This window comes from Ascaphus truei, chromosome 4 (assembly GCF_040206685.1).
Source record: "Ascaphus truei isolate aAscTru1 chromosome 4, aAscTru1.hap1, whole genome shotgun sequence".
Taxonomy (NCBI): domain Eukaryota; kingdom Metazoa; phylum Chordata; class Amphibia; order Anura; family Ascaphidae; genus Ascaphus; species Ascaphus truei.
This window is the reverse complement of record NC_134486.1, coordinates 98351152-98365067: the sequence shown is the minus strand read 5'-3', so window position 1 is coordinate 98365067 and position 13916 is coordinate 98351152. Positions and strand designations below refer to the sequence as shown.

General features: G+C 45.7%; 1 protein-coding gene across 6 annotated transcripts in view; it reads right to left on the bottom strand.

Moving 5' to 3' along the window:
• Positions 1-1898: 1898 nt before the first annotated feature.
• The window catches only part of RALGAPA2 (Ral GTPase activating protein catalytic subunit alpha 2), a 315640-nt gene continuing 303622 nt past the window's right edge, over positions 1899-13916 (bottom strand). For 4 of the 6 annotated variants that reach the window (XM_075596237.1, XM_075596241.1, XM_075596243.1 and 1 more), the window contains one exon: positions 1899-5058. In XM_075596237.1, coding sequence (XP_075452352.1) covers positions 4916-5058 — 143 coding nt within the window. In that variant the 3' untranslated portion in view covers positions 1899-4915. The remainder of the gene's footprint in view (positions 5059-13916) is intronic. The other 2 variants (XM_075596240.1, XM_075596242.1) reach the window with 2 other exon arrangements.

The following is a 13916-nucleotide window of genomic DNA, read 5'->3' as shown; positions in this document are numbered from 1 at the left end:
AAATACTATATATATAATCAATAATTTGCATTGAAACAAACTAACCATAAGGGTCCATATTCACTAAACTGTGCTTAGCCAAAAAACACAGCAGCCCATTCAGTTAAATGATGGTGTCTTAAGGCGCTGTAAAATGCCATGGCTTAGCACTGCTTAGTCATATGGCCCAAAGTTCAAACAGTGCTTCTCCATTATGATTTACTGCAGCATAGTATTATTGTTGATATCTCGCTTCAAATTTATTCCTAAACAAGACACCCACCCCTTTTCTCACATAACGTTATGGAGAGTAGAAATATCCCATTATGTATACATACATAAAATACATAAGTGTTGAAACAATGACTAAATAATTACTGGTTGCAGGCAGTGCTTTGAGACTATTAAAGGTGATGTCAGCATTTATTAGAGTGCACTTTCAACCCCTGATCACGCTGCACAGTTATTACTAAGGTAGCAGCCCTATTCACCCCTTCCAAGGAGGTCACATGCAGGACTTCACTAAATACGCAAGGGGTTAGACATGTATGGTTATATGGAAGGGCCGTCTCTGCTGTTTCCTGATATCTCAAAGTGACTAAATCTCTGAACATCAAGTCCTACCACATCTGTGACTCATTTTATCTGGATACCTATAAACCAGTGATTCCCAACAGGGCTTTTGTGCGGTGTCTCCAAAAGAATTTGACAAAAAAATGTACAGTATGTAATGGTGGATTCCCATGAAGTATAGTGGATTCCCGATTGTGCACTTAATAAGGCGCCAAACTGCACAGTGGGTGGTATAGCTGTAATTATAGGAGATTCCAAAGTCGCTCCCCACTATGCTTTGCATCATCAGCAGCAAGGCATTATGGGGCGTGACTTTGGAAGCTCCTGCAGTAATTGACAGTTATACCACCCATGCTGCCTACACACACTGAGGTACAGTTTGGGGCCTTATTAAGCGTGTGTCCCCTCACAATATCAAAACACTATGCTGTCTGAGATCGGTCAGTTTTGTTAGCAATAGTCTGACAAGTAGGCAATAAGATTTATTTATTAGGGGTTTGCGGAAAGAATATTTTCTAGCAGAGGGTTCAGAATATACAAAAGGTTGGGAACCACTGCTGTAGACAAGCAGATGACATAACTAGCATACATACAGTGCATTACTAAAACCTTACCCTGCACACAGTATGGATTCAAGTCTGACATGCTGCATACAGCAAATACTTCATGTTAAGTGTTGAACTCTAGTGGCATGGAGCCCAGTAATTGGGTCAGAAAGCTATGGGCCCAATTCAATACACTATGCAGCGGGTTGTATGCTCAGACGATTTCAGCTTTGTCCTCCAAAGAGAAATCTCATGCTAACATACAAGGACAAAGTTCCAGGGCCCACTGAGATTATTCAGAGGACTTTGTATGTAGGGGAAATATTGATTTGGGCAAGAACATGTGACTAGAGTTAAATAGAAGCCGTTGCGCCCTACAAATGTTTTATCTTGTGAAGAAAATCCAAATGGTTCGATAATGGTATTTACACACATTATAAACATGCAAAAAAAAAAAACCACCCCCTAATTAACAAACTGCATTACACTTTAAGCAACATGTTCAAGTTTGTTAAATCATACAGCCGCAAGCAGAACATTGTGCACTTGTTCTTCCATTTCTATTAGTTCCCCAATGTATCTCAATCCAACCTGTGAAAGTATCTGATCCTCCAGGCCTGTTAGGCAGCACAACCGTGGAATGAATCTCCCTCGCCCCAAACATCAATAGAGTCTCCATTTCTTCTATTGAAATGAAACTTTTTGAACCAGACTCTCCGCCTCCCAGTTCAGTCTGTCAGCTATAACATCTGCTATACACAAACATACATTAATAATGTATACAAACAACCAGAGGCAATGGACTTTTAAATACTTTTAATTAAATTCAATTGATAATCTGAAAAAAAAAAAAAAAAAAAATATTTCCAGGAATTTTTTAAAAACATTTGATATGTTAGCAGTAAGGATGGGCATTTCAAGCATTCATTTTGCTTTTACAAATATAATACAATGAATGCACCAAAACGGGAAATTTTAAGGACCCGCTTTTCTTAAAGCATACCCTCATTAGAAACAACATGATTTGTAATATACAGATATGACAGTGCTATATACAGCGTCTAACAGACTTCATTCACCATGATGGATCACCAATAATAGATTATTCAAGATAAAGACATTTCCCAATCAGAAAAAAAAAGGCATTGGAGGAGTTGGCCTACCACAAGCAGACTTGTGCCCAGAGCATCTTATTCACATACAATTCACAGAAACAGAAAAGACCTACAGTAGGTCTACCCCAGCAACGTAATATATGAGCCAAAATAGAATTAACAATACAAACTCTGTTGCATTAGCTGCTTTTTGTACACTTCACATTACATACAGGCGAGAAGGACTGGGTGGTATTTATTGAATATGAATAGATTGACACTTTCTAAAGCAGAGGTAATGGTTATTGTTACCATGAATAGCATCAGTAATTGTACACCAAGTCATTAATTGGCATCACCTTTTTAATTCCTAAGGAGCGGACAGTGAACGTGCAAAATCCCCTTGTTCGATAATACACCAAGTGGAAATGATCTTGCTATTTAAAGCTATTTGAGATGAAAATTAGGTTTAAAAAATGACCCAGATTCTTCTAAAAGCAGGGGGTTAGAGTTGTAAAAATGCAAATTATAACTCTGTGTTTAATAGGTGTAGGAAAACAAAACTAATCACTTGCCTAAACGGCAGACATCTACTTCTTCATTTCAGTTTGCAATCGTTTCAGTACGTCTAAAATGTAGTGTCAGTTACATACCCATCACAGACACACAGATTCACAGGTTTATAGTCGGATATCACTTGTCCACTATGTATATTGTTGCAAAAATTCCTCCACTACTGCACTAAGCAATCACATACATATACAATACCAATTGAACTAATTCCAGGGAAGCTACCATCATTTAACACTTTTCTCTTGTGCTCCAAGGTAAATGTCCCCAGCAATATACCCTATCTTTTGACTTACGATTGGTTCCTCACTATTGCTAACATGATCACTCTAACTAAAATGACAATCCAATTAGATGGATTCTCCTAGTGAACATCCATCATTCTTTATTGGGTGGTAAAACGAGAACAATTTCCTGCTACGAAACAAATCATTAAAACAAATATAATCTTATCTCCAATATGCAAATTAAACAATTACTTCTCTAATTTGCAGTTACACTGCAAGAGATGAGCAGCAGACAGTGGCTTCCACAGAATGGTATCTGCAAGCCATGCATTAGAACAGTAGCAGTTTGGCTGTATTGCGCAGGCGCCCGTTAATTAGCCTGAGGAGCAGCATGTTGTCTAATGATTTCCAGTTTCTGATTGGGAGTAGAAATTAACCTGAAACCAGATTATCTGGTTTTTCCTTTCAAGTTCACAGAGCAAAGAACATCATGACAAAATATAACTTAAGGTTATTCTGCATAATCAAAAAGGTCCTTATTTACATAGGACACCTCATTCTTGTACACCTGAACATGGAGGCAGAACATGACTTAATTGAGAAAGGATATGAGTGCAACAAAATCCCTAAACAAATCACAAAACAAAGAAAATACAAAACGCACAAAAGTGCATTTAGCTGCATTTAAAGGTATCCCCCACTTTAAACACACAAACTAAACAGAAAAAAAAAATCACATTAAAGAGCTAATTAAAGAGTTAAATAGCATGGCTAACATACACACAAAAAATACAAACAAATTAAATATGAGGAAGATCACACACAAATTGAGAATGTAGCCAATTCATAGACCTGAAAACATAATGCAAGACATCAAAAAAAGGCAATCAACATGAAAATCTAAACACAACAACCTCTAGCAAAGGACTTTCAGTCATCTGACAAATATGGGTCTCAAATAAAACATTTAAAACGGTCTGTACAGTTATGTGCCCTGAACATGCAAAATAACAAGAGAATACCAGCAAAATATTAGGAATGTAGTAGTCATCGACATATTTGAAATAGATCCTCAATGTGGTCTAGTCTCGAAAGAAGGTGGGGATCATTCTGCATTTAATGCTAATGTCTTGGTAATTGTGCTAATAAGCACACTTCCAGGCTGCATAGGCTATCAACTAAAGCGAAACCATGTGACCCTGGCAGAAATAAAGCCTGGGTTAGCATGTGGAGTCATGTAATATCCTCGTGTCAAAATACAATCTGTTCCAAAACAATAACATGCTATGGAAAGAATGTACAATTTAACATATATATATATATATATATATATATATATATATATATATATATAAGCCCTATTCTCAGGAAACCTTAGCCACACCAGGTTTTCAACCAATCAGCAAACATGTTGTGTACTTGGTTTTCATAGGACTGTTGGACTGGGCACCCAACAAGGTTTTCTGAAGATAGGACAGAGAATCTCAGCTTTAAGCACATCCTGATGACATTACATGCCTGTCCAGCAGTGAAGGTGTTATCCAGATAACAGTGCAGCCATGAAAATGTGAGGCAATAAAACTGGTGACAGTCCACTTAAAACATCTTGAAGAAATTCTTTAGCATATTGTGATTCACACAGACTGATTAAGTGGTCCCCCTCCTTCGGTGCTCTTGCATCATCACGTTTCAGCAGACAGTCCTCTTTCCGCCGTCAATGTTACACCAAGAGTTGCATCATATCTTACTGTCTAGTGGATAACTTACTTATAACCTACCCAAGGGGGTCCCGCCCCGCTAGACATGAATTACAACATTGAACACCTTGTCCTTATTAAAAGTTCTATTCACAGGTGCAAAGTGATTTTCTTTTTTTAGTTTAAAAACATCTCTTGAAAAAGAGTTCAACATAAAAAAAAAAAGTGCTTCAATTGGAAGATTTGCTGACTGCACTGGCAGAGCGACGGAGTTTCCCAGACACCTTGTTTTTAGTGGCACGGGTTAGTGTTGGAGAGGTGGGATCCGCCGCCTCTGGTCCTGTGAGATCCACACTGGTACTTCCAGAGAGACCTAGGAGTGAGAAGACAATACAATGGTCAGGGGAATACGGGAAATATATGGCTTGTCGTGAGAAAGCTGGATTATGTTGTACACCCGAATCTCGCCCACATAATGCAGAGAAAACCAATATGCACCAAACCGTGGGAAAGGAAAGACGAGCGAAGAAAGGCGACCTCAGCAGAAGACATGCACACTACAAGTTTACACGGTACCTGGATAATCACTTGATACCTCAATGTGGTAGTCAAATACAGAGCCTATAAACTTTTTTTTATGTATGAGAAAAACAATGAATTTGCCATAAAACGTAGCAGCAATGAATAAGACAACATACGTCAACACATTAGAAGCTTTATTTACTTAGACAACACTGGCACTAATGGATTCCCACCCACTAATTACAACTGCTGACCGAGAAATAATAACGACAAGGCCTAGGTGTCTTGTAACCTCCAGCAAAAAGAATCATATCGCAGGGAAGATATCTGCTGTTGGGTCTCTCTGTGGATCAGGGGTCAAGTTGAGCATGCCCGAGTAGGCATCTGTGATATACTGTCTTCAGTGCTACAACAGTAGTGATTTTCACTGGGATGATTGGGGAAACATTTAGCGCTTACAACGAAATGCAATTTTTAGTGCAAACTGCTGAAAATCAAAGTGATAAAAAAAATGAATGCGACAAAAAGAAATTGCCTGCCCCGTGGCTGCTCTTTGAAATGGGTGTGCAGTGTTAGTGCATTGTTTATCAAAACCTCTGAAACCCCAATAAAGGCTAACATGATAAAACAAGGCAGCAAGAGGGTAACATCGTGTAATACCAAGCAAGTCCCTGATTGCAGCAGCGGCTTACATGAGCTAGCACATTGATATTTTAAACATTAAGTTACAACTCAATTATTCCCTGAAGGTGAAGATGACTGAAGGTCACAACTAAATAGCTTGTCTGAATGGGAACAGATGAGGTTGCAGCTATTAAACACAACAGAAAATGAATAAAATTAAAGCCTGCGTGTGCAACAAATCTTTCCCAGTACAATTATAAACGCGCACCAAGGAATTCAGAAATGTCTGCTGCAATCTAGGACTGTTGTTGCTTTTGTGCTCACATCTTCTCCCTGGGTAGTAGGGTAAGAGGGAATTTAATTTCATCAGGCTCTGTAGCTGCATCATCTTTAAATCATGAATCATGAGCTATGACTGCAAACAATTGCTGATGTAAAATCAGCCGGCTAACCCTTTCAACACAATTACAATACACCCGCAGGCTTAAGTTGATGTTGATGAAGATGATGATTAAATGAATTCACTGGACAATGCTAATGCTTTCTCTGCATTGAAAACATAGCACAGTTATAAGGCATATTAGAAAACCGAGCTGTTTTCTAGCGGATGTACAGTATATACAGGTGCATGTCTCAACCTGGCTCAGTTTGGCTCAGTAACAATTTACACAGGTGACATCCTACATGTTAACCTGTGTTGGCCAATCAAAAACTTGCTCCATCTCCTAGCACTGGATACATTACTTCCACAACCCGGAACAAGCTCCAGCTTTATATATTTTTTATTGTGAATTATTGTTCTTACTACATTCCTAGAGCTGATATTCGGTTTAATTTTCATTGAATGGCCATGTGTGCCCATATGGTCAAGTCTCATGTCTGCTATTCTACTTCACTGGTTCATGGAGTTATATGTAGATATTCATGGAGTTATATGTAGATATTCATGGAGTTATATGTAGATATTCATGGAGTTATATGTAGATATTCATGGAGTTATATGTAGATATTCATGGAGTTATATGTAGATATTCATGGAGTTATATGTAGAAATAAAGCTCGTTCTTTTTTTTAACGGTGATATCGAGTACTGTAGTCACCTCCTATAGTCAAGTTTCTCCTGAATACAGTTGTGGTGAGCGGTCCAAATACCTGCACCATCACATTCTTGCATCAACACTGATCTAGACCAGGGGTGGCCAGCTCCAGTCCTCAATGACCACCAACAAGTCAGGTTTTCAGGATATACCTGCTTTAGCACAGGTGGCTAAGTTGTGGACGGAGCCACCTGTGCTAAAGCAGGGATAGCCTAAAAACCTGACCCGTTGGTGGCCCTTGAGCACTGGAGTTGGCCACCCCTGGGGTGTGCAAACTTTTGTTGCTGCGCCCCTCTGCCTGGTCTCCCCCTGTGATCGCAACAAACCCCCCCAACCCTTACCTTAGTGCAATGTCAAATGACGCTGCGGGGGTCATCTGACATCCCACGACCCAGCGGCATCATTTAACACCGCGTTGTCATGGAGATGTGTCCAGAAGCCGGCTAAATCTCAGTAAGTTCAGGTTGCAGAGGCCTCACGCGATCCCCTGCGAAGAGCGCGGGGCCTCTGCACCTGTTGCGGCCCCCCAGAAAAATCTCGCCGCGCACCCCAGTTTGCACACCGATCTAGATACAGGAGTGCACAAACTCCCTCGCCCCCCTACCTTCTCTACTCCTCAGTCGCGCCCCCCCCCCTCGCCTCTGTTGCGTCCAGAGCCCCAGAGCTGTAGGGTGCTCTGCCGGTGGCTGTGAGGGGGGGAGGTGCTCTGCCGGTGGCTGTGAGGGGGGGGGTTCTCTGCCGGTGGCTGTGAGGGGGGGGTGTGCTCTGCCGGTGGCTGTGAGGGGGGGGGGGGGGTGCTCTGCCGGTGGCTGTGAGAGGGGGGGTGCTCTGCCGGTGGCTGTGAGGGGGGGTGCTCTGCTGGTGGCTGTGAGGGGGGGGGTGCTCTGCCGGTGGCTGTGAGGGAGGGGTGCTCTGCCGGTGGCTGTGAGGGGGGGGGGTGCTCTGCCGGTGGGCTGTGAGGGGGGGGGGGTGCTCTGCCGGTGGCTGTGAGGGGGGTGTGTGCTCTGCCGGTGGCTGTGAGGGGGGGGGGGGTGCTCTGCCGGTGGCTGTGAGAGGGGGGGTGCTCTGCCGGTGGCTGTGAGGGGGGGTGCTCTGCTGGTGGCTGTGAGGGGGGGGGTGCTCTGCCGGTGGCTGTGAGGGAGGGGTGCTCTGCCGGTGGCTGTGAGGGGGGGGGGGGGGTGCTCTGCCGGTGGGCTGTGAGGGGGGGGGGTGCTCTGCCGGTGGCTGTGAGGGGGGGTGCTATGCCGGTGGCTGTGAGGGGTGGGGGTGCTCTGCCGGTGGCTGTGAGGGGGGGGGGGGGTGCTCTGCCGGTGGCTGTGAGGGGGGGGGGGTGCTCTGCCGGTGGCTGTGAGAGCGGGGTGGTCTGGGGGGGGGGGGGGTGGTCTGCCGGTGGCTGTGAGGGGGGGGGGATGTCTGCCGGTGGCTGTGAGGGGGGTGCTCTGCCGGTGGCTGTGAGGGGGGTGCTCTGCCGGTGACTGTCAGGGGGGGGGTGCTCTGCCGGTGGCTGTCAGGGGGGGGGTGCTCTGCCGGTGGCTGTGAGGGGGGGGGGGTGCTCTGCCGGTGGCTGTGAGGGGGGGGGTGCTCTGCCGGTGGCTGTGAGAGCGGGGTGGTCTGGGGGGGGGGTCTGCCGGTGGCTGTGAGGGGGGGGGATGTCTGCCGGTGGCTGTGAGGGGGGTGCTCTGCCGGTGGCTGTGAGGGGGGTGCTCTGCCGGTGGCTGTCAGGGGGGTGGGGTGTGCTCTGCCGGTGGCTGTGAGGGGGGGGGGGGGGTGCTCTGCCGGTGGCTGTGAGGGGGGGGGGTGCTCTGCTGGTGGCTGTGAGGGGGACGGGGTGCTCTGCCGGTGCCTGCTGGCATACCTCCTCATCGTCCCACGCCTGGCCGCTCTGTGATATCATCACGCGCCGGATGTTACGGCGTGCACTTCTGGTGTGTGTTGGCATCAGAGAGACCCAGCGTGGGACAGTGCAGGAGGCAGCCCAGCAGCTGGGGAGATGCCGGGCGGCAAATAGAGGCTCAACCAGCGCTGGCCAACCCCCCACAGCACAGTGAGAGAGAGGCAGCAGCTGGGGAGCGGCAACCTGTGAGAGCCGTATGTAGGTACGGGAAGCCGCAGGTTGCTGACCCCTGGCCTATCCCAACACCAGTCCAAAATGCTACTGCCACACTCATCTACCTAACTTCTGCTGCTCCACTATGCAAATCTCTACACTGGCTCCAGATCCTCTAGAATACAATTTAAAACCCTAGCTCTGACTTACAAAGCTCTCAACGATGCTGCCCACCTTATATCTCAGCCCCCATCCCCATATTTACACCTAAACGTCCCCTACGTTCTGCCCACAACATCCGCCTTCACTCCTGCCTTCAAGACATCCAAGTCCCCCCTCCAACCCCATTGGGACTAGCTGTGCAGCTGGATAAAAATCCACGCTTTGTAACACCCCCTAACATGCCCCCACAGGACCACAGACAGATTTGCCGGGGGCCAGGACTAGTTACGCACGGTTGTCTCCTCCCCCCCCCTCCCGTCGGCAGTATTGTGAGCCCCCCAATTCCCACCTCACTCACCCCCTCTATTTCCCTCCCCCCATCCCATGTATTTCTCTCCCCGGCATCTCACTCTTACTCCCTCTTTTCCTCACTCCCTCCCCCTCTCTCCTCTCACTCGCCCCCACCTTGCGTCAATTACCCCACTCTCACTAACCCCTCCCCCCCACAAAATACACCCCACCACATATAAAAACATACCCCCACCTCCCATACATAATACCCCCACCAATACATATAAAAATACACCCCCATACATATAAAAAAAAATACCCCCACCCCTAACACATATAAAAATACCCCCACCCCCAATACATATATAAAATACCCCCACTCCCCCAATACATATAAAAAGCACACCACCATACATATTAAAAATACACCCCAATATATATTAAAAATAAACCCCCTCCCCCAATATATATTAAAAATAAACCCCCTCCCCCAATATATATTAAAAATAAACCCCCTCCCCCAATAGATATGAAAAAATACCCCCACACCCCCGATACATAAAAATACCCCCCCCAGAATAGATAATAAAAATACCCCCCCATTACATATAAAATATACAGACTTACATATAAAATATACAGACTTACCTTGCAGATGGTCAGACCGGGGCCCAGTGTCTGTGGGGGGCCCAGCCGGCCGGTGCTGCAATTTGAGCCCGACCTCTGACCAGGCCCGGCTGCCGGTTCTCTTGCGGCCGGGCCCTGGCTCCCCCCCAGCGGCAGGCCCCTTCCTCACTCTGTCCCACACAGAGCTTCCAATGCTGGCGTGCGCCGGGCCTCCCTCTCATGCCGTCACGCACCGGAAGCTGAGCCAAGCTTACTTTCGGCGCGCTGGCGTCAGAGAGGCCCGTTGCACACCAACGTTGGAAGCAGGGCTTTGTATCTGTGTTTTTGTCCTTACTTGTATTTATATGTAACACTGTTTATATACTTATTAAATCTCTGTACTGCGCTGCAGAATATGTTGCCGCTTTACAAGTAAACATAGATAATAAATAAGGTTTCATTATGCTGTGATTTGAAAGGTTCCTATTGGATTCGATAGCCTCGACTAAGTAGGCCAAGTGGCCTCTATGAGATGCATGAAGGGATGGAAGCGCAAATTGGACATTCTCAATGGCTTGATGTACAGGATAAAGAAAGTACACCAGTTTAGTGACCGAGTTTTAGTTCAATCAACATTTCATCTGGCGAGTACAATTATTGGATCCCTCTTATGAGTGGGGGAGAGATTGGTAAAGCTCACTGCAAATCTGAAAAGCCTCCAGAGGCGACGGAAGACCAAAGGATCAGAATTTTCTGATCCACACTGGGATTCTGAGAATGTGTGCTGCGTGTTGTGTGTTTGCATTTGTGTAGTGTTGGAATGTGTGCAGCGTCTGCTGGAATGGGAGCCTGTATTAGTTTATTTAGGTGGTGTTCATTGTCTGCATTTAAGCTGCTGTTTGAGTAACTAGTGTAGTTTGTGTTACTTGTTACTGCAGATTTTAACTTGTGTTTGGTTTTAGGTTAATCTCAGGTATCAGAATGCACTGCGCCCTTCCAGGAATACTCTATGCAAATACCTATACTGACAGGAAATTCCAGAGGTTGTATAGGGCAGAGAAATTTGAGGTCATCGGTATTACCTGCCACCCAAGCTTTCACATTGTTACGCCAGACCATTTTGTTCTCCAATCAGCAAACCATCTATAGTCACAATCACAATGCAGCTAACACTCCTCCTTCTGTTCAGGAGTAAGTGAGCTCAATGGTTCATTGTAGGAAGACTTAAAAGGAATTTACTCAGACCAACATTCTAAAACACATTACTGTTAGAAGTGATTTCTACATAACCAATCACAAAAGCTATAGCTTAGCATTCTTTATAAAGATTAAACCTGAACTTTTCTGGTTCAAATACAGTACTGACATCTGCTTTTTTTTGTCCTAATTTCTTACCAGAATTAATTCACATAACAAGCAGCACACATGAATTAAAATATGCAGTACAACTCTTGCATTGCAGTGGATTGCAAGGGGATTATCATGAAAGCAGCCATCTTAAATGTTACCACAGAGAGGGAGTGGTGGGGGGAGGGGAGAAGGTTGAAATTATAGTGAGATTGAAAGGGTTGTACTCAACACTATTTCTTCATCTATTTGTCTAATTAATACTTTTGGTCCTATAGAGATAGGACAGTTGCTCGAAAGAATTAGGGTACGAATATTGTCATCTCCTTGTGACCTTGGGCAAGTCAAATGATGGCCTTGAAAATGAGAACACAAGCACTATGAGGCAGGAACTTGCACATTAGAGAAATGCACATTTCTGCACGCACTGCACGTCTACATCAAGTATTATTAGAAATAAATATTACTTTCATGGCAAAAGCAGCAGATATACTTTTCCTTTTCTTCGGGAATGAGAAAAATCCAATAGAACAAGTATATATTACAGGTTTCTGCATTTGACCTGCTTTCTGAATTATTTAAAACTAAATGATTGTGTACTGGAGCTTGAATAACATGGAAGTCCTCAGTACGGGCACCTACAATTTTTAGACAAGGACAACAAAATACCATGAGAGCAGACGCGGAAAACTAAATCAAAATCAAATACAAAAAAACAAAAAGATCCATCACAATCCTAGCTGCCACAGCACAACTAGCTGGGGTTAAAAGTCAATTTAAAAAAAAAAAAAAACTCCATATTATTTTAAAGCCCACAAAGAGGGGGGGGGGGAGAAGGGGGAAAAGGGGGGGAGAGTGGGGGACCCTCCTTAGGCTACGCTTATAGTGACGGTGACGTCAGGCTGCGGTCACTGGAAAAATCAAATTGAGATCACTTCCAGCGATCGCGACCAAGCAGTCGCATCGCGCTTACTATAAGCGGTAATGTGCAGCCTTATTTATCTAGCACAAACAGCCATTTTTCCTACCTAATCAAGCAAGAAATAAAAGCGGCAAGTAAATAAAATATCGCGGCTCCATTAAACAAAAGAAGACATGAAGACCTTTAGCAGTGTTACATGTGTGGCCCGGGTCCCCCTTGGTCCCCGTTTAGCCCCTTGCCTCCACGTGTGCTGCGGGGGTGCGCGCCTCCGGTGAATGCGGGGAGGGAGCTGAGGCAGTTCCGGAGCGGCGATCGGGTCGCGGGAGCCTCGCGGAGGCTCCAAGTGCAGGGAGCGGCCATTTTGCTATGCGCGAGCATGCACGGCACATCTTGCGTATGCATGCCCTGAGTACGGCGGCCATTGAGGAGCTTCGCGTCTGCGCAGGAGAAGCACAAGCGACGGCCAATAGGGAAAGGCTCATACACATGGACTACATGTCCAATGAGCCTTAGGAACGGACATCACATGGAGCGAACCAGCCAATAGGGCTGCGCATCACCTGCTCATCAGAAAGATACATTTCGCGCGCTGGGACCATGCCAGTCAGTCGGAGCTGGGACAAGGATAGGGTAGGCTGTGTGTGCAGGGCGTCTGTGACCCCTGCACTAGGCCAAAGACCCTCTTAGGCCCCGACTCCCCTCAGCTTGTGGTTGCTGCAGGGACAGGCCCAGTAGCTAGGGACACTGTCTCTGTAGTACCAGTGTGAGGGACACAGAGGCGAACTGGCGATCCGGTAGTCTGGGACCAGACTACCCTACAGAGAGAGAGAAACTATTAAGGTGGGATACTCCTGCTGGACACCACCCAACGTGAAGGCGGACACCATCGTGGACAACGTCGCTGGATCAGCGGATCCCTTATTTGTAGTTGGTGCTACCGGGTGTTGGAGCACCCGGCAGGTATACCACCGTTCTACAAGTGCACCAACAGTAACACACGTGTGTGTGCAGCGCTGTCACACACACTTTGGGTGGGTTGACTCAGGGGCACCTCAGTACTTTGGGGTAAACACCACGGGGTGTGGACATGGTGTTGGGGGTTACAGTCCTGCGAGGCCTGAGTGGTTCTGTTATTATCATTATTATTCTTACACGTTCAGTAAACTTCTTATACCATACCAGTATGTCGTACTTATATAGTGTCCTGCACAGGGTTATCCAACACTGTTTGGATCCCGAGCAGGCTGTCACCAGACGGATCACGAACACCCCAGGCTTCCAGCAGCGGAAGTTCAGGCCTCCTGTGAGCCACAGGTAACGCACCCACACACACAGTAGCCACCATATCTCCCATAGGGTGGAGGAAAGTGCGCTACACATGTAGAATGGTGAATGACATGTTCTTCTATAACCACGCCATTCCTTTGTACTCCAAGTCTTCACCCATCCAGTACACCGAGGATTAAAACGCACCGAAGGGTTAAGAACCCCAGCTTTCGAGGAAAAAGAAAATACATTCTTTAGTGTATATGGTCTCTCTTTTCTTATGCAGAAAAACACTGAAGTCCCATTAATATATATTTTTTCAACTTTACTTTCAAGAACTGTATTTC